Genomic DNA, 19,058 nt, shown 5'->3' on the forward strand with positions numbered 1-19,058 from the left:
CCCTTGATTCTGGTTCTCTTTTTATTGGAATCGATTAATTTTGAAAAAAATGAACGGCTAGTGAAAAAGAAAATGCAGTAACAAATTTAAAAAAAAATGAACAGCTAATGAACGTCAATTTTTTGAAGTGTGGGATTTTATTGATTCATTGAGGTGGCGTACCTACAACCGTTCAAACAGTGCTACTATGTGCCTCAGGAAACTTCCGCTGTAGAGGATCTGTTTCCCAATGGCATTTGCATTTGCACATGAATTTCAATAAATAGTATTTATGTTACTTGTAAGACAAATTCTATTTTATTTCAGAAAAATGTGATAAATACACCTTGGGGTAAGCATCCACAAGTATTTTGGTAATTAGGGCACACGTTAACAACACCCAATTTTCAATAGAAAGTCTTGCTTATAAAAGTAATGCTAGAATTGTTTAATAAATTTAAGAAAAAAAAAAAAAGTAATGTGGATTTGCACCAAGAATAATCACCTTTCTCTCACTATACTCTTAAATATAATGTAAAATAAGGTAGGTGTGCCAATTGGGTCAGTTCCTAATTGGGTTTTGGCCTAGATCCATTATAGTAATAGAAAACAAATAAAAAAAGAGTGTTAAAAACTCACCTCTTGTGTCGATTTTATTGTAGAGTAGAATAAGAAGAAGAACTTGAGAGAATGAGAGAAAGATCGATCTATTAAAGGGGTTTTTAAGGCTTCGTACTATCAAGAACCAAACAAAGGGAAATTCAAACATTTCACATGCCAAAAAATAGTGAAAATGATCTTCAGTAGGGACGTCGATGGTACTCATTTAACTGAAATCGAATCGGAATCAAAATCGAAAACCCTGATTCTGATTCTCTTTTATTAGAATCGATTAGAGTTGAGTTTAAAATAGAACCGAACTGATAAGAATTGGAACCATTAGGTTATATCCAATGGATACCCACAACTACCCAAAACTGATTTATTTTGTCATTTCTTTTCATATTATAGATGATTTAACGTGTTTTTTTTTTTTTTTTAAATAAATGCATGTTATTTAAAATTCTTCAATTTTTCATATACAATTTTTTATTAGAGCTTAAAATGAGTTATGTTCTAAAAATTTATTACTTTTAACAATGATAAAATTTTATTGTTGAAAAAAAAATTAATTAGTTTGTATTTTTAGTATAACTAAGTTAATAATTTTGTTGATAATATATTAATTTTTGAAAGATATTTTTTTTATATAATGATTTGAAATACTTTTTTTTTTTCTCATTCAATTATTGAGAATTGGAACTGAACCGAAATCAACCCATTGACACCCCTAGTCTTCAGGAACCATTTAGAAAGAAAAAGTTTATTAAATGTCTTGTTAAATTAAATCGAAAAACTTAAAGACTATTTAAAAAGAATTCCCTCCATGAGAGTCCTTCAAGTAATTTTTCCTGATTAATATGAATTTGCATCAACAATGCAGGGTCTATGCATGTGTGAATACTTTACCAAAACTAATGAGTCAACTTTCTAAACATTGTCGATTGAGAATTAAATTTTTAGTTGAGCTTAAGAGAGTCCTAATTACTCGTTACTAAGGAACCGACTATTCGCTCTGGGTTCATGAAATGCAACGAACCAAATGAACTCTATACATATTGATAATATTTGAGATATCCCCTAAAATTTCAAACTGATAGCATGCCACTTTGACTTTGATATTCATAAATGGACTAATGAAAATCGATCAAATACCCTCTTCTTCAACATGTAAATATAAAAGGCTTGATCTTTTTTGTTTTTCTTCCTCTCAAAATCTAACATCTTCAATCTCTGTTTTACCCTACTCAGCACTTCAACCTTAAAATGCCCTCATCTATGTCTCACCCTGTGAGATAGGCTCATTCTTGAGTGGCAAACAACGAATCAGGAATCAAATAACATACAATTGATTAGAATGGGATTGCTCTCAACATGAAAAGTAGGCTACACAAATCATCATTAATCGAATGAAATTGAAGTATTACTTGAATGTGTACGTACAACACAAAATAACAAATAAGCTCACCATCAATATGATGATCTGCCACATGACTAGTGTTGCCGGGCTCATCCACATCACTGCTGGGCCTACAAATTGGTAGACCTACAGGCGGAAAAAAAAAATCAACCTGATCATCGAATTTTAACCATTAGAGTTGCGTTGTCAATGTCTAGCCTGGTCCCGAAGAGTTGGGCATGCTTAGCTTAGCCCTAAACCCCTCTCGATTCTTAACAAGCTAAGACCCTAGTCTGGTCCAGTCTGCCTAACCAAGTTCAAGTTTTCGAAATAGGTTCATTGTTAATTTCAAATGTTTATGTGATTTAATCAACATTTTAAATTATGATCTAATGGATCAAATCAATAAAAATAAACTAGTCAATCATAAAATCGTGTGTCTTGGACCATCATTGAACCCTTGTTGTGTTCACTTTCTTTGGATGCCAATGAATAACACAATAAATCCATGCTAAATCCAATGGCTTTGAGCTCCCTTGACGCAAATCTTCTCGTCTCTCTTACTTACAAAATGAGAGAGAGGGCAAATAATTTTTATTCCATTAAAGTTTCATAATCCATCAATGAAACTACAAATAATAGAACTATTATATTTTCCATATTAAATTGTACCAAGTTTTTCTTTAGGAATAGAATTTTGAGAATGAGGACATTTTTTAGAAATTGTCGTATCATGTGGACCAATTAATGGAAAACCTTACATTTTAGACTTTATGAGTTAATTATAAAAATACTTACCCCCACTTGTGCAATCACTGCCCTTTTTGGTAGGAAGTAAATCATTTACAAATGCTTAGTTACATTCTGAATTATTTTTTTGCATTGCAAATTATTTGCATTAACCTCTTAAATCCTTCACAAATTTCATAAAATAGTTTACGGTGCAAATCTTTTGCATTTGCAAATGATTTGCATGGTACCAAGCAGGGCCTACAAACTTGGACAATTCACTTGCACATTGAATCATTCTCACCATTTTAGAACGAGAAAATAAATCCAGTGAGATCGAACTTCTTCCTTTTGTTGTTTTGCCTATAAGATTCTCCTCAAATAATGTTTGATTAAAATTTTCAACTTTAAATCATCATTGTGTGCGATTGTTAATCTCATTTCTGACTATTCATTTTAAGGTTGGATGATCTTACATGATACTCACATGGCCCATATGTGCCAGACCAAGGATAAGGCCTTTATCTATATACAAACTCGTGCATGCACTAGGTTGGGCTATATAGGTCATTAAGTCTAAAACCAGGTACCACATATTATCAATCAAATATTTTTTTATTATTTTCTATTAGTAATATATATCAAGGATAATACTGAAGTGACATTAAAATGTACATCGAGTCGATGAAAGCATCTATAGTTCTGACACACATCCACGTCAGAAATACCTTTCACGATGTATATTTCAATGTTACGCCAACACGACTCATATATTTATGCTCATTGCACTAAGAGTCGCCAATCAAAACTCTAAAGTGTTGGCTCAATAATAATATTTGATCGATAAATGATAAATGCCCATATGTCGTGAGTTCGATACTTAATAAGAGTATTAATTCCTCAGGTGCCACCCACAAGGAAGCACTCTCACTTATCTGGTGAATGTGACGTGCCCCAAGACTAATCCTTCAACAAGACCAAGGTCTATGGGCAGTCCAGTCCGGACTGGTCGGCTGTGTTCAGACACAGTCGATTATTGAAAAAAAAAAAAAAAAAATCGCCTATAAAGCTTTGCCCCTTTCATAAGAAACAAAAAGTCTTTTTCACCTTTTTTTTTTATTTTTTATATCCAATAAATGTAAATTAATAATAATTAATAAATATAAAAGTATCATTTATTTTTATGTCGCATGAGAACATTTCTTAGGAAGTGTATATCTAACTGCCCAGATGGTAACCTCTATCCTTCTTAGAAAGTAAGTTAGACGTTGGACCGATTCATTCAAACAAAATCTGTATCTAATACAATTATTATATGAAAGAGTAATTTAGACGTAAAACTCTTTCCGGTTTACCAACTATTTGAGATGCCTCATGCATTTTCAAATTGACCACGTAACCCTTGACCATAGTAATATATAAGAGATCAAGCATAATGACCCAGAGCTACCCCTCTTCCTTTATTTGTTGATTTTTTCCTTCTTGCAAACCTTCATATTCAAACTTTTTTTTTTTATATAGATATTTTAATAATGATTTTTCTATCACAAAATTGTAAATCATTTGCATTGGGATACGTAAAATTATAAATCTTTTTCTTGTGTATCACAAGGCAAATGATTTATAGTTCTGTGATGATTTTCTGTCACAAAATTATAAATCATTTGTATCGGAATACATAGAATCATAAAAAATTATTGTATATCCCAAAGCAAATGATCTATGATTTTGTGATGGGGGCGTCTGATTATTGTGACTTTTTTTTTTTTTTTTGGCAAGACTGCCACTTATTCTCCACGTAATGCAATTAATTACACATTTTCTCTATTGTTTTTAAAATGGCAACTTAGGTCAATTAGGTGGGTTGGGGGTTAAACCCTGGCTCAACTCAAGTGGCAAAGCCCTCAAGCATTGAGCCTGAGTTCATTAACTTGAGTCAACCTGATCATTAATGTCTAAATATGGGTTGAGCTCAAGTTATTCCGATTTAAGTAATTTTGAATGGATTCGATGGGTTAGGCTCATTGGAAAAATCTAATTTTATTTTGATAAAAAATAATGTATATCTTAAATAAAAAATAATTTAAAATAAATAAAAATATTTATATAATATTATATAACCTCAAATTTGAGTTAAGCTAGATTGTTTGTTCGGGCCGACCTACCTAAATTGCTACCCTAATATTTGTTTCATCTTCTGAGTCGTTATGAGCAAAATAAATAAAGTTATGTTTTAATGATTTTACTAAATCAATAAAGAATTTTGGGAGGATAAAATCAAAGCACGGGGTAGAGTATGGAAAAAATAATTTTCAAATTACCAAAAAGCCCTTATATTGATATGCAAATTGCAAAACGACATGCGAGTGCATTGTGTTTCCCCACTCGCGCGTGTAGCAAATATAGAGTTTCTCTGCAGTGAGCGCTAGCGGACTTTTAAGAGTATTTGGTTTGGTAACTTCCCATTCCATCATCCTCTCTAACTCTAGTGCACAATTCCATACATCTCCACAGCACAGATCCTCAGATCCAATTCTCCATTTCTCTTCTTCTTCTTCTTTTTTTCTTTTTTTTCTTCTATTTAATTATAATTTGATCCATAAAGCAATAAAGAAGAGCTGGAGTCCTTACAGGAAACAACCCAGTCCTTGAAGGCTCAGCCTGGTAACGGACAGATCCGATACAGGTCACCTTCATCTGCAGAACTAGAATCTCAAAGCCTCTCCTCACCGTCAGATCAAGATCACACCAATCACGATCAAGATCATCAAATGGAGAAGATGTTGAAGCGGACAAGACAAGATACACTGTCAGACAAGATCTACAGATTCCGTGGCATCCTCCTCGTCGTCTCCATCCCTCTCCTCCTCATCTCCTTCGTTCTCTTCTTCATGCCTAAGTCGTCCTCCGTAGGTTCCCTTATCTCCTCCCAGGCGGATGACGTCGTCCTCAATCGTCGCACCTTCCCCAGCCAACGAAAAATTGGATCTAAGAGCTATGCAGTGATCTTCGATGCTGGAAGCTCTGGAAGTAGGGTTCATGTTTATTGTTTTGATGAGAATTTGAATCTCGTCCCTATGGGGAAAGATCTCGAGCTCTTTGTACAGGTATATGGAGTGATCAATTTAGGAGAATTTGTTCTTAGGGTTCTGAATTATGAATTTGAATTCGTTCTTCCCTTATGAAATGTGATCCGTTTGATTCTCAATTGCAGAAAAAACCCGGTTTGAGTGCTTATGCCAAAGATCCCAAGAAGGCTGCAGATTCGCTAAAATCACTTTTGGAGGAAGCGGAGCGTGTTGTTCCTGAAGATCTCCGTGGGAAAACACCAGTTAGAGTTGGGGTAATTTGAATTTTCTATATACATCCTTTAGTATCCATGTTTGATATCGTTTGAAGCAATTTCTGATTGTTGTTTATGTTGAAATGTTGACATTTCAATGTTTATGAAGGCAACAGCAGGTTTGAGGCAATTGGAAGGTGATGCATCTGAAAGAATTTTGCAAGAAGTAATGCTTGCCGCTTAATGTGGTTATTCTGCCCATCAAAGCTTCAATCTTATTGTTAGAATTTGGTTTATTTATTTATTTTTATTGATTTTGTAGGTGAGGGATTTTCTTGAAAAAAAGAGCACTTTGAAATCGAAACCGGATTGGGTCACTGTTTTGGATGGAACACAGGAAGGCGCCTTTCAGTGGGTATGCTTTGCATGTCTTTCTTAATGAATGCAAAGTGTGTGGTGTACATCAGGATTGGCATATTTAGGTTTAAATTTTCACCAATTTTTTTTTCAAGTACTCTTTATTTAGAAACCAATGTAATGTGATCAGTATTGTTTGAAACAATCAAGTCAATCACAATGCAGATCCAGATTCATTGTACATTATCTTAAATTGGTATCAATACTTGCCCAATTACCCATATTCTTTCTTCATTTGGTGCAGTCTTAGTGTCTGCTTTCAGTATGTTATATTGCTACTTACATACTAATTAATACATATTCTGTATGACTATATACTTTGAGGATGGACTCAAAGCTCCACGAGTTAGTTGGACATTGTCAAAGTATTAAAGTTTCGCTTAGTCATATCTTTGGATCATCAAACCTGGATCCCCCCCGCAATACTGGTGTTGGTTTAGGGTTATTGGATTTCAAAAAGTAGATGTACTTAAAAGATTGGATGCACCCATGAAATCTATTGGATGTGAGGGGACAGCATCATGGTGTTTAAACTTAGTTTTTCATCTTTTCTCATCTCTAACAATATATTTAATAATAATTGTTTTTCCTGATATAAACTGGATTAGTAGATGTTCAATTAAAATAAAATAAAAATCTAATTTTACATATATTAGACCCATAGTTCAGTTGGTTTGATACATTGCAAAGCAACTCTGAGGTTGTGGGTTCATGTCCAGCTTACCTATCTAGAAAAAAGATTTTAATTTCTTAAAAGTCAATCATATTTATACGAAGAAACACCAAACCCAATTTAGACTGGTTGACTCGGACGAGTTTTCAAAATCTACACTGGGATGGCTTGGATCTCTTATGAGTCATCTTGGTCTTATCAGCATAGCTCCCATCTCATCATTTTTTCCAAAATGTATTATTTTGTACCAATTAAATGGCCAAAATAGTGATTGGGCACTCTTCTTTAATTCTTATCTATACCTTGAGTAATCATATTATGGATTATATCATTTTTTTTTCCTTTTTTCAGGTCACAATAAACTACCTTTTAGGAAAACTGGGAAAGAAGTACTCAAATACAGTTGGAGTAGTTGATCTTGGAGGCGGATCAGTCCAAATGGCATATGCCATCTCTGAAAAAGATGCTGAAAAGGCTCCAAAGATATCGGATGGAGAGGATACATATGTGAAGGAACTATTTCTTATGGGTACTAAATATTACCTTTATGTTCACAGGTTCGCTCTCTTCCCTCCTTGATGATTGTGTGAAGCTTTCTACTTTCTAGAACTAATTAGTTATATCTGTCTTTTAATTCCCCAATATTAGTAATAAGGGCATAGATGGTGATGATGAGTTCTGGGTCAATTACTGGGTGGGCTGTTTGTAAAAGTTTTGGCATGGAACAAAAATTTTCATTTTGCGAACATTTGATTTTGGTGTAACTGTGAATTACTTCATTTATTATTGCAGTTACTTACAATATGGCTTATTAGCCGCTCGAGCAGAGATTCTAAAGGCCATGGAGGGCTCTGAAAATCCATGCATCTTGAATGGTTATCATGGTATGTTGGGTTTTACTTTTCTATGTCATTTTGTTTACATGATGCCTAACAATTCTCTTACTTATTTACCTTAGATAATAAGATTCACATCCTACCGTTGACATAAAGAAGCTTTTGTTCCAGACTTATATATGTACTATTGTGCAACACTACTCAATTCCTGTTTCCCTCCTCTATGTCATAATCCCTCTTTTCTTTGTCGGGTTCTTTCAAATTCCAAATCATACTTCCTGAATCTAACATTGTCTTTTCTCCCAAGGTTATTACAAATATGCGGGAAGGGTATATGAAGCATCCTCTCCCACGTCTGGCTCCAACATCAACAAGTGCAAGAGAGCTGCCAATAAGGCCCTGAAAGTTAATGAATCAACATGTACACACATGAAGTGTACCTTTGGTGGGGTATGGAACGGTGGCGGTGGAGATGGACAAAAAAATTTATTCGTTGCCTCATTTTTCTTTGACAGAGCTGCTGAGGTAATAATGCTTGATAACACCTCTTGTAATGCACTTTTGGTGGGTGGGCTATGTATCAACATTGCACTTTTCCTTCATGTCCATGAAGCTGATTAGATTATCCTTCCACTCAGGCTGGTTTCATAGATCCTAAGCTGCCAGTTGCCAAAGTTCGGCCTGTGGACTTCGAGGAAGCGGCTAAGCGTGCTTGTGAAACAAAGCTTGAGGATGCCAAGTCTACTTACCGCCATGTTGAGGATGATAACCTGCCTTATCTATGCATGGATCTCATATATCAGTTTACGTTGCTAGTAGATGGGTTTGGTATGTTATATTCACAGTAGCATATCAATTCAAATTGCACATTCCTTAAGTCTAAATGTTTAATGTTTAATGAATAGGTCTAGATCCGTGGCAAGAGATCACTTTGGTGAAGAAAGTGAAGTACGGCAATGCCCTGGTTGAAGCCGCATGGCCTTTAGGTAGTGCCATTGAAGTTGCATCGTCAACATGATAAATGGAACCTATGTTATCTGTTTCAGCATTCTTCGTTGGAAATATTGGTGTGAAGCAGAGTCTTTTAGGCGTTGGCAGTTGGGCATGACTATATATTGATCAATAATGCTCCAATTTCTTGAAAGGCGTTACTATTTTCTTTTCATATTAGGATCAGGTTGAGTTTCACCTTGAGATCAGAAAGTTTTTTTGGTTTAATTTCGAGAACAGGGAACATAGAAGTCTGAGTCATTGTTTATTTTTGTATTTTATTTCACAGAGAATGTCAATTTATAACTTCTAAGGGAAGAAGATTTAATGTGATTGCTTCATTTTCATCTGCAGCGCACACCAATGAGATATGATAAACCCATTTGTCATTTTTTGTATCTTTCACCAAATGGAGGACATTAATCTCAGTTCTTATTAATTCATTTTGGATTTGTATTGTCTGGTGCATGTAGAAGCATTCTCAACAAGTTATTGGCTTGGTTAGTTTGAATCTTGCAGGCTCATTACAGAATCGATGGAGAAACAAATTGAGCACCAATGCGACAATCAATTTCTGCACTCATACAAAACTAGTTGTGCCAACCAGATGGTTACCAAGGATGTCAACAAAATAAAAAGAACAAAAAGAGGTTACTAAGGATGTTGAGGACCGATCCCGATATATAATATTTGAAAATTTTGAATAATATTTTATAATACAAATTATGGATTTGTGTCATATTCAAATAATATACCATCTATTGGCAGGCCTAGCATACATGTGTCCATTATTATTCGTATGATATCTCTCGGCATGAATATTTGAGATACCAATAAGTTTTGAAATTCATGTTGTACCCCTTTATCTCTCTACTCTAAAAGATTAACAGAAAATAACCTAAATTGGTAGTTTATTTTCCTCCTCTTCATTCCTAAGATTTATCTTCTTCAAAATTTAAATGACACTAGTAAGACAAGATATTTGGGAAGTAAAAAAAATGACGGACTTTCAATTAAAAAAAATGTAAGTAGTTTTCTAGAAGAGTATGAAGGTGATGTATTGAAGATGAGGTTGATACTAGGGCTGCAACCTGGGCGAGTTGGAGGGTAAACCCAAGCTCAACCCAAGTAGCACGACCCTCAACCCAAGCTCAACAAAACCCAATCACCAGACCTAAGCTCACTAACCCATGTTCGACCTGAGCTTGATCTTCTACAATCAGGTTGAAAGCCCAAGTTAGGTAATTTTGGGCTGTTTGGGCTCGTTGAATAATCCTAATCTCATTTTGATTAGCAAATAAATTTTATATTTTAAAAAGGAAATATAACATCAAAAATAAAATCACTAGTACATGTAATCACGTACAACCTTCAAATCCATCATAGAAAACAGTTAAACAAAGAGTACTAAACCAAAGCTCACATTAATAATATCTAATTGTCCACAAGCCATAATAATAAGATGGAATAATAAAAATTAGATAAAAAATATATATATAATTGATATAAAAATATTTATATGTTAGTATACAGCATGGGATTTGGATTGCCCGAACCATCAATCTAGGCTCAACTCATCTTCTACATAACTCATCCCAGGCTCGGCCAACAAAAGGGTTGAAGTTCGGGCCAACCCGTCCAGGTTGCAACCCTGGTTAATCCTTTAGGGAGAAAAATCAAGGGTTTTTGGCAAGAGGGTGAATATGAGGGTATTTAAGTAATTTGAATAATATTTCAATGCAAACCAAGGTCAAGGGGCGTATGTCAAAAGCATTACATACAGGGAGGTATCTCAAATATTCAGCAAAACTTGAAAGTTCTCTCTCGTAAATCGTGAAGTCCTGTGTACTGAAAAAAACGGATGAAAACCGGAAAAGAGAAGTAAAAGGTCGAGACTTCAGTAGAGAAAGACCTCAGAAACTCAACTATATAACTCCATAAGGAAGTGTCACTGTAGCCGAAAAATATAAATAAATAAATATATATATTACCTCTAAAACTATTTAATGGAGTTATTTCAGACTCAGGGATCTAAGTCTCTGCAACCTGCCCTCTTTCTCTTCTGAGGTAAGCTTGATTTCTCTGAAATACTGTTTTTCCCTCTCTAATGGCGTTTCTCTATCCATCTCAGTTTTTTTTCCCATCTCTCGTCATTCTTTTTCTTTTCTTCTCTTGCGAAACTTGCCTTTCTGAACACATTTATTGCAGAGTATATATGTAAGAAAAGAGTGGTGAATTTGTGTTTTATTTTACCTATTTCAATGTTTCTTGTTCATAAAAACCCTAGGTTTAGGGTTTTGGTGTCATTGTTGTCTAGGTTTTTGATTGGAGATTTGGTTTTGTTTATGTTCGTTGCTGGGATCTTCTGTTTTTTACTGGATTTTGGAGGATTTTCTGTTTGTTTGATTTGCAGGGTACCGAAAGGATACCAAATAAGCTCACCATTACTGACTAGTTCTCATTGGTGTCAGTAGTAAGGTTACACTCCACATAGTTGTCTTGGTTTACTTATTGTAAAGACCTTGGACTTCAAGAGCAAGTACATTGATGTATGTTATTTACAAATGATGGTGTAGTGCTAGTTGATGAGATTAGAGTGGGAGTTACCGTAAAACTAGAATTATGGAGAGGTGATTCAGTTCAAGGGCTTTAAAACAAGTACCGAGGGCTTAAACCTAACTACAGTGCCATTGTAGAGAATAATAGGAGAGCTTCTCCTCTTAAGAAAATTTTCTCTATTATTATTGTTTTATTTTGGACCAATATAAAGTATTTATAAAAAAAGTAAATGCAAATTCCTTTTTCTTCTTCTTTTCCTTTTTTCCAGTTTCAAGAAAAACACAAACTAGGGGAGACATCAACAAAAAGGAAAATATCCCAACAAAATTAGGAACAATTCATTAATGTTCCAAGTATCTACTAAAAGGTAAAACAAAATAACACATTCGACTATGGTTTTGATATTCTAAAACAATTCTCATGAGCATCTGTTGGCTTACTAGCTTCAAATATAATGGTGACACCACTAGATATGAACCACAAGTTGCTTAATGATGGGAGAGTTCTCCCAGATGATTCTCAATTACATCGAGAGATACTTGGACGTCTCATGTAACTAACTGTTACTCATCCAAACTTGCCATATGCACTAGACATTTTGAGTCAATTCATGCAAAATCCAATAAATCCACTCATGGGTGCAATGCAACATGTCTTAAGATATGTGAAGGGAACATTCAACGAAGGTATATTCTACAAACATAAAGCACTGATCAAGGTATTTGGTTATTGTGTTGCAAATTTGGCTGGAGATTAGTTTACTCATTGCTTAACATCCAAATTTTATTTCAATATGGGATGAGGAAGCATATCATTGCCAAGTAAAAAAAAAGCAATTAACAATGACATTGTCATCCACAAAAGTTGAGTTGTCACATTATCCACATTTGGAAGTGCGCTGGCCTTTTTTTTATGCGATAAGGTGTCCTCGCTCTTTTTGGAAGTAGGAATAATTCTTGCGGATATACCCTTGCCACCGCAAACGGGTGTGTTGAGTGAAGTCATTGGGGGGAGGGGGGGGGGGGGGAAGATTCGATCTCACAACCTTGGGGAATGGGGAGCACACCCAGGTCGGTTGGTCATTGAACCATTGCTCCCCATTGCTCCACCACTCGGATGGTATGGTTGACCCAATTGTTGGAAAACTTTGGAAAAAAATATATTATTTTTTATCAGTACTTTGGAAAAAGTATTGACCATAGTGTTTCATTCAAAAGCGGCAGGTTCAGTTCAATAATGTTGGCATATGAAGAAATTGTTAATATACCAACATCTCAACACGTGGTGGTTCAATCAAATCTATGTTCCATCCACAAACAAAGCACATGGATGTTCACTATCATTTATTCGTGAGAAAGTTCTAACTAAGGTTATAGATTGATTTATGTCCTAAGATAGGAAGAAGTTGTGATGTCTTCAACAAAGCACTTAGTTGAGAAAAGTTCAAAACTTTCAAAGCAAGTTTGGGGATGAAAAATGTTGGCACAATCTAACATATGAGGGGGACTATTAAGAATTCATTGCTTAATAGGATTCTAATTTAGAATTTAAAGTTTAATAGGATTGATTGATTTAGAAAGTAAAATTCTATTGGAAGTCTAGTTAAATTTGATTTTTTTTTTTTTTAGAATCCTTTAAAGAAAGTTTTGTTTAATTAGGATATGTCTACTATCTTAGTAGGACTTTGTTTTTTTTTACCTATCTATAAATACTTTATGTTGGTTAAAAAAAAATCAATAATAATAGAGAAGGTTTTCTTAAGACTTAAAGGGAGAAACTCTCCTACATACTTGTTTCTCAATTCCCTACTTTTATTATTTCTTCTTTATAAGATAATATCGTGGTGTTTTATGATGTACATTACTATGTCTATTATCTAGGTATCTATCAAAAAAAATGTCTATTATCTAGATTTATTTTGTTACAACTCATGAATATAAATACTCAATAAAATCGATGGTCTAAAATTACTCGGAAGCAATCATTTTCATTTTCTCGGGTCTATCATGCATGAGGATGGATGTTCCTATTAAAATCAGAGCTGGATGGTTAAACTAGAGGTGTGCTTTTGGAGTGTTATGTGGTCAATGTATACCAATGTGGATTCACTTCTTCTGCCTTTTTAATTATTGTTGGACCATTCCTTCCTTAATGTTTGACTTCTTTTCCCGGTGGCCGTGATCGGAAGATCCTTATGGAGTTTCTTTCCATCCATCGTTTGTTGGTGTGTTTGGAAAGAGTCGAATATTAGTTACTTTGAAAGAACAAAAAAAGATGTCATTCGAAGGAACATAAAAAGATGTGAGCTCTCTATTATTTTGGAAGTCAAGGCAAGTGAGTTTTATTGATCTAGGTCTCTCAAGGACTTCAAGGGGGTCTTTTTTTAAGGATTTTGTTTCTAGGTGGGAGTTTTTGCTATGAGAAATTTATGGTTTCGTTTTTTTTTTTTTTTGGATAAGTGGCTTCCTTTTTCTTCTGTCTGTCGAGGCTTATAGTGCTGTGTTGATAGGCCTTCTCGATCTCTAAGTATGTTTGCAATGTATCTTGTTTATGTTGCTTTCCTTTTTAATGAAAGATAGTTAATTATAAAATAAATAAATAAATGTAGACCTTATTTGTATGATCACAAAAATTCTAGATATAACACCTTATTCCTTTGTTTTAACCAACATTTGATCATAGATGAGTGCATTTAATGATGTGTGACATTTTCAACAGATTTCTAGTTTTTACACATTTTTAGTTTTTCATTTCATGCTTTCATGATCAATCAAATTCATACAATTACCTTAAAATAGTCATGTACAAAGCCCCTGCCCCCTGCATATAGAAATCTAGCCTCTAACTTGCTAAAATAAAAAGATTAAATACTTGTTAAGAAATTCAAAGTGTAGTGATTCTGCTTACTAACCTAATAGGCCAAAATTCTTCTTAATATGGAAATCAACAAGGTAACTAGAGTAATCAACAACTGATTTTTTTTAAATGTTTGATGAATTGATTCATCCATTGATCAGCATGTGTAGTGTCTAGGGTGCTTCAGAGATATATAGTGGGTTTTGGATGCCTTTTAAGTGGCATAGAGGTGATCTTTTTCTCTACTAGAATCTGCTACTGTATCTTTTTTTTATGACGGGAGTTCTAGACTTGTAGGCTCGACTAGCAGGGGCGAGGCAACCGGCCTCTTAGAGCAACATATCTCACCCAAATCCCCCAGGTACATGCAATACCCCACAAACCACACATACCAGGTAAGCAGGGAACAATCCCTGTGGGTGGCATCATTGAGACATGTTGATTACAGAGTACAACCTCTTGGCCATTCTTTTTTGAGTTGGTACGTCTAATCCATGTGTCGTAACTAGCTCGCACTTCTTAGTTCTACATGCTTCAATGGATAAGATCGCTGGCATCCATGTTATTAACAGAACATATCAATGAAATCACCAAATTGTAAACCCACACACAGTGTAGTAAATCCCACTTTGAACCATGTGCTTCATGAACTTGCAAATTATAGGTTCAAATAAAAGTAGCCTTTGTCATAAGAGAGTACCCCCACACCTATTTCCGGATGCTCTTCTGCTCTCTTGTTGGATCAAATTATCGTTTTTAGCCCATTATTGATATATGTGTTTCTTCTCTCTTGGGTTTGGTAAGTTATTCCTTCCCTCTAGGGTTTGGTAAGTTACTCCCTCACCCTTTCTCTTTGTATCACATTCTTTTAATAATATATTTCTTATTTTACTGCCCAAAAAAGAGAGACAAATTGTGGTCCAGACATAACTCTCCAATGTTAGTATACCTCCAAGATACCCTTGAAGCACCTGTTACCCAAGCTTCGACACTTGTTGAGTCTCACTCTTCTACCATTGGTCAAGTATTGCCAAAAAAAAATTAAGCCTTAAAAAAGGGATGTACCCTATACACTGCTATAATTTTCTATGCTGATAGGGGAAGAGATAACCTTAAGAATCTCATCCCTCATCTCTAGTAATACCTTAAGGATCTTATGTAGCTTGACTACTGATCAATTTTCCCACTTCTTATTTATAAAAAAAATCCCACTATATGTACATAAACTTATTTATGTCTAATACAGATCCATTCCCTGAGTTTCTTTGGCCATTCACAATTTTGTTATCATACTATGCATCAATATCTGCTAGTAAGAAAATTAACCAAGAGTGAATGTGGTCGAATCTTGCATCCAATGTAGTATTCTTGAAGGAATGAAACTTTGTTAAGAGGTCATTCATTGGGCTCATCTTTATTATTTTATTTTCAACTGGTTAAAACATCCATCAATGCATCAAAAAAATGGTTCATTTTTTTACTTTGCAAATAATAGTACAATTCATATTTTTAACATTATTAGTACTATAAGAATATCTGAACTTCCATCCAATCCTTGTACATGTACAAATCTAGATTGGGAAATAAACAAGTCTTGCATATAATTCCATTTTTCTCAGAACTAGTTCATTCATTGCCGAGGATTTGTACTTAACTAATAAGTTTTCCAATCCTTTGATATCAAAATAACGCTTGTTCAATCTTTTGTTGACCTTTGTATGTATCTTCTCTCCCTATTTTACTGTGCTCCTTTTATGATCTAGAACTTTCAAATCTTTTTTTGCCACTAAGTATGCTGGTAATCCCTACAGCCACTGCTTATAAAATTTGAGATCATTGTGTGCAAAAACTTGCGGGACTTCAAATCAACAAGTGGTATATTCCCATTATTAATAAATATGTCACGGTGGAGTAAACATGGCAGTAGATCAGCGTTTTCCTCCTAGAGCGATTTATATTTAGCTGGGTGAAGCCTCAAGAAATCAGATGCCCTTGGGTGCCCCCAACCCGCCCTTGTACTGTTGGAAAGGTTATAGGCATTTGTTAATGAATGGTTTTTTCATTTTACTATTGAAAAGGTCATAGGCATTTTGTTATTTTGTTGCTGATATAAACATGGTTGTGACCAAATAAGGAAAAATAAAGGCAAAGAAATAGATGAGTCGAAGGACTAGGAATGGCAATTAAGATAAGCACATACAAGGTATTTACTAGTCCTAATAAGGGGATAAACTAAGGAAACTGATTGATATGATTTTTCCACGTACAATCACTTCCATAGAATGGTGTAGCAAAGGATGTTGAGATGGTTGAGTGGAAAGATGAAAGACAAAACTAGAAATGAGCTCAGCTGAGGAAATGTTATAGCATTAACAGTAGGGCATGAAATTAAGGAAGACCAGTTGAGATCAATGAAGGAAAGAATGTGGAATGCTTGTGTGCAAGTTGAAGACCATAAGTAGTAAGAAGGGACTTAGAAAGGTGCATTAACAAATATATAGCTCTAGCTAGAGCTGAATGACTAATAATGGTGCATGTTGCTGATCTGTAGATGATGGATGATCATCATGATGGTAATGCCATATCCAATTTTTAAATTTTGATTATTAGAATATATGATGGCTTAAATACAAAAATCAACTATTTAGTATTATCTGTCTTATGGTTGAAACTCCTTCCATGGTGTAGTGGTCCCAACGTATTTCAACCCGATAGTTTATTTTGGATCCCATCCTTTTGGACAGAATCGATCATCTCAGTTCACTAGTATGCAGATTTCTATTCATTACCCAGGCCCAATTCAGCAATACATAATATCCAATTAAAAAGTCTGCAGGTCAGGATATACGGGTACTGACTCAAACCAACCTATTGACACGTGCCATGATGTCTTGTGGGATGGTTGGAATCTGTAAATGATTAGATTGTTTTATATTGGGTGGCCAAAGTTCATAGTTATAAAACACTCTGCTCGTAAGGAATTATATCACTGTGGTAATTTGAGGCTCTGTTACTCACTGTTGGGAGTTTTTATTTACTGATTTAGGTGATTTCAACTTAGTGGGTTTGTTTTTTTTTGTATAGGGAAGGTTTTCTTTGAGGGTGGCTTTCTAGAGTTGGATTGCACCTGCTGAAGGTATTGTGTTTGGACTATAGAATGACTTTCTGATTTTCCTCCTGAACGAATTCTCTTTACACCTTTGACTAGTATTTATTTTCCTTGTCTTTTAAAATACGAAAGGATTTTTCCGACGTGGAAAGCTGGTTTGATGCTGAACCCACTGGACATTGAACTTACAGAATAGGCTTGAAAACTATTTTCCGCCATTCTCATTTGAAAGCTGTTGCCAACATGGATAACAACGGGTTACGTGAAAATGGAAGAAATAAACAGGATCAGTACAAATCAATTCATAGTCAGGTATCAATCAGCTAAATATCATAAAATAGTTGATGGCTCTTGACTGAATTGCAATGATTGTCCACTTCAGTCGTAGTATAAACACTGTTCCTATCCAAATGCTGATTATCATTTGATTATTACAGTGGATGATTCCTCCTCATTTGCTGAAGGACCACCATGCCTTGACGATGAAGTTCATGAGCATGTTAGCTGAGAGGGACACTGCAATCCAAGAACGGAATTTGGCCATCTCTGAAAAAAAGGCAGCCTTGGCTGAGCGAGATATGGCAATCCTACAGCGAGACTCAGCCATTGATGAGCGGAATAACGCCTTAATTGAACGAGATGATGCCATGACAGCCCTTGAGTACCGAGACAACTCTGCCATGACTGGAAGTAGTGCACCTACATGCCGACCCGGATGTGGAGTTCCACGTGGGACGAAGCACTTGCACCACCTGCTGCACATGCATCATCCATCCCATTCGAGGGAGATGCACGTTAGTGATGCCTTCTCAGTATCAGAAGATGCTTCTGACACCATCAAAGCCCGGCGGTCTAAGCGAACAAAGGAGACGAACGCCTTGTCAGCTAATAAGGCATCAAAGCCATCAAGGAAAGGGAAAAGAGCGGACGATGATATTAACAAACAGGTCACTGTTGCCAATCCTTCAAATGACTGGAAGACCGTGCAATTTATGAATGGAAGCAGCCAAGATTTAAACAACAAACAGGTGAGAGTTTCAAAGCCCGAATGGAAAGGTCAAGAACTGGGCTTGAACCAGGTTGCTTTTGATGACTCGACCATGCCGGTGCCTGGTTGCTCATGCACCGGTGTCCTCCAGCAGTGTTACAAGTGGGGGCAAGGGGGTTGGCAGTCTGCTTGCTGCACAACCACCTTGTCAATGTATCCACTACCAGTGATGCCCAACAAACGACATGCCCGCCTTGGTGGCCGAAAGATGAGTGGCAGTGTTTTTACAAGATTGCTCAGCCGGTTGGCTGCAGAGGGTCATGATCTTTCAGTCCCACTTGATCTCAAAGATCACTGGGCCAAACATGGAACGAATCGCTACATAACAATCAGGTAACTAGTAATGTTGAACATTGAAAAAGTTGATCTTATTTTGGTTATCACGGAAGAAAGGTCACCACTGTGACTATTGGGTTGGTGTCTGCTTTTGCTTTCCTCCCTGAAACCATGGTATATTTTTGTCTCTCGTTATACCCCACAGATCAGCTTGTACTCTTTTGGCTAACCTTTAGTGACCATTTTCAGCTCATATTCATATAGTAGCTATGGCTTCCTAGGTTTGTTGATTATGGTTATCTCC

General features: G+C 35.4%; 2 protein-coding genes across 3 annotated transcripts; both read left to right on the forward strand.

Moving 5' to 3' along the window:
* The first annotated feature begins 5,123 nt into the window (after window positions 1-5,123).
* On the forward strand, window positions 5,124-9,259 carry LOC147407460 (putative apyrase 1). The gene is made up of 9 exons (XM_086436045.1): window positions 5,124-5,814; window positions 5,922-6,050; window positions 6,160-6,216; window positions 6,313-6,405; window positions 7,432-7,637; window positions 7,873-7,964; window positions 8,224-8,441; window positions 8,555-8,744; window positions 8,822-9,259. The coding sequence occupies exons 1-9, from the start codon at window positions 5,479-5,481 to the stop codon at window positions 8,932-8,934; spliced, it is 1,434 nt and encodes a 477-aa protein (XP_086292171.1). The 5' UTR covers window positions 5,124-5,478; the 3' UTR covers window positions 8,935-9,259.
* Window positions 9,260-10,790: 1,531 nt separating this feature from the next.
* On the forward strand, window positions 10,791-19,007 carry LOC147407461 (barley B recombinant-like protein D). 2 transcript variants are annotated; one of them, XM_086436046.1, is made up of 4 exons: window positions 10,791-10,973; window positions 17,406-17,457; window positions 17,563-17,742; window positions 17,868-19,007. In XM_086436046.1, exons 3-4 carry the CDS (start codon window positions 17,674-17,676, stop codon window positions 18,813-18,815), a joined length of 1,017 nt encoding a protein of 338 aa, XP_086292172.1. In that variant the 5' UTR covers window positions 10,791-10,973; window positions 17,406-17,457; window positions 17,563-17,673; the 3' UTR covers window positions 18,816-19,007. The 2 variants fall into 2 exon arrangements, with proteins under 2 accessions (XP_086292172.1, XP_086292173.1); XM_086436047.1 differs by having other exon boundaries at window positions 17,622-17,742.
* The last annotated feature ends 51 nt before the right edge of the window (window positions 19,008-19,058 follow it).

The sequence above is a fragment of the Akebia trifoliata genome, chromosome 3, assembly GCF_017979445.1.
Source record: "Akebia trifoliata isolate Shusen 1 chromosome 3, ASM1797944v1, whole genome shotgun sequence".
NCBI lineage: Eukaryota > Viridiplantae > Streptophyta > Magnoliopsida > Ranunculales > Lardizabalaceae > Akebia > Akebia trifoliata.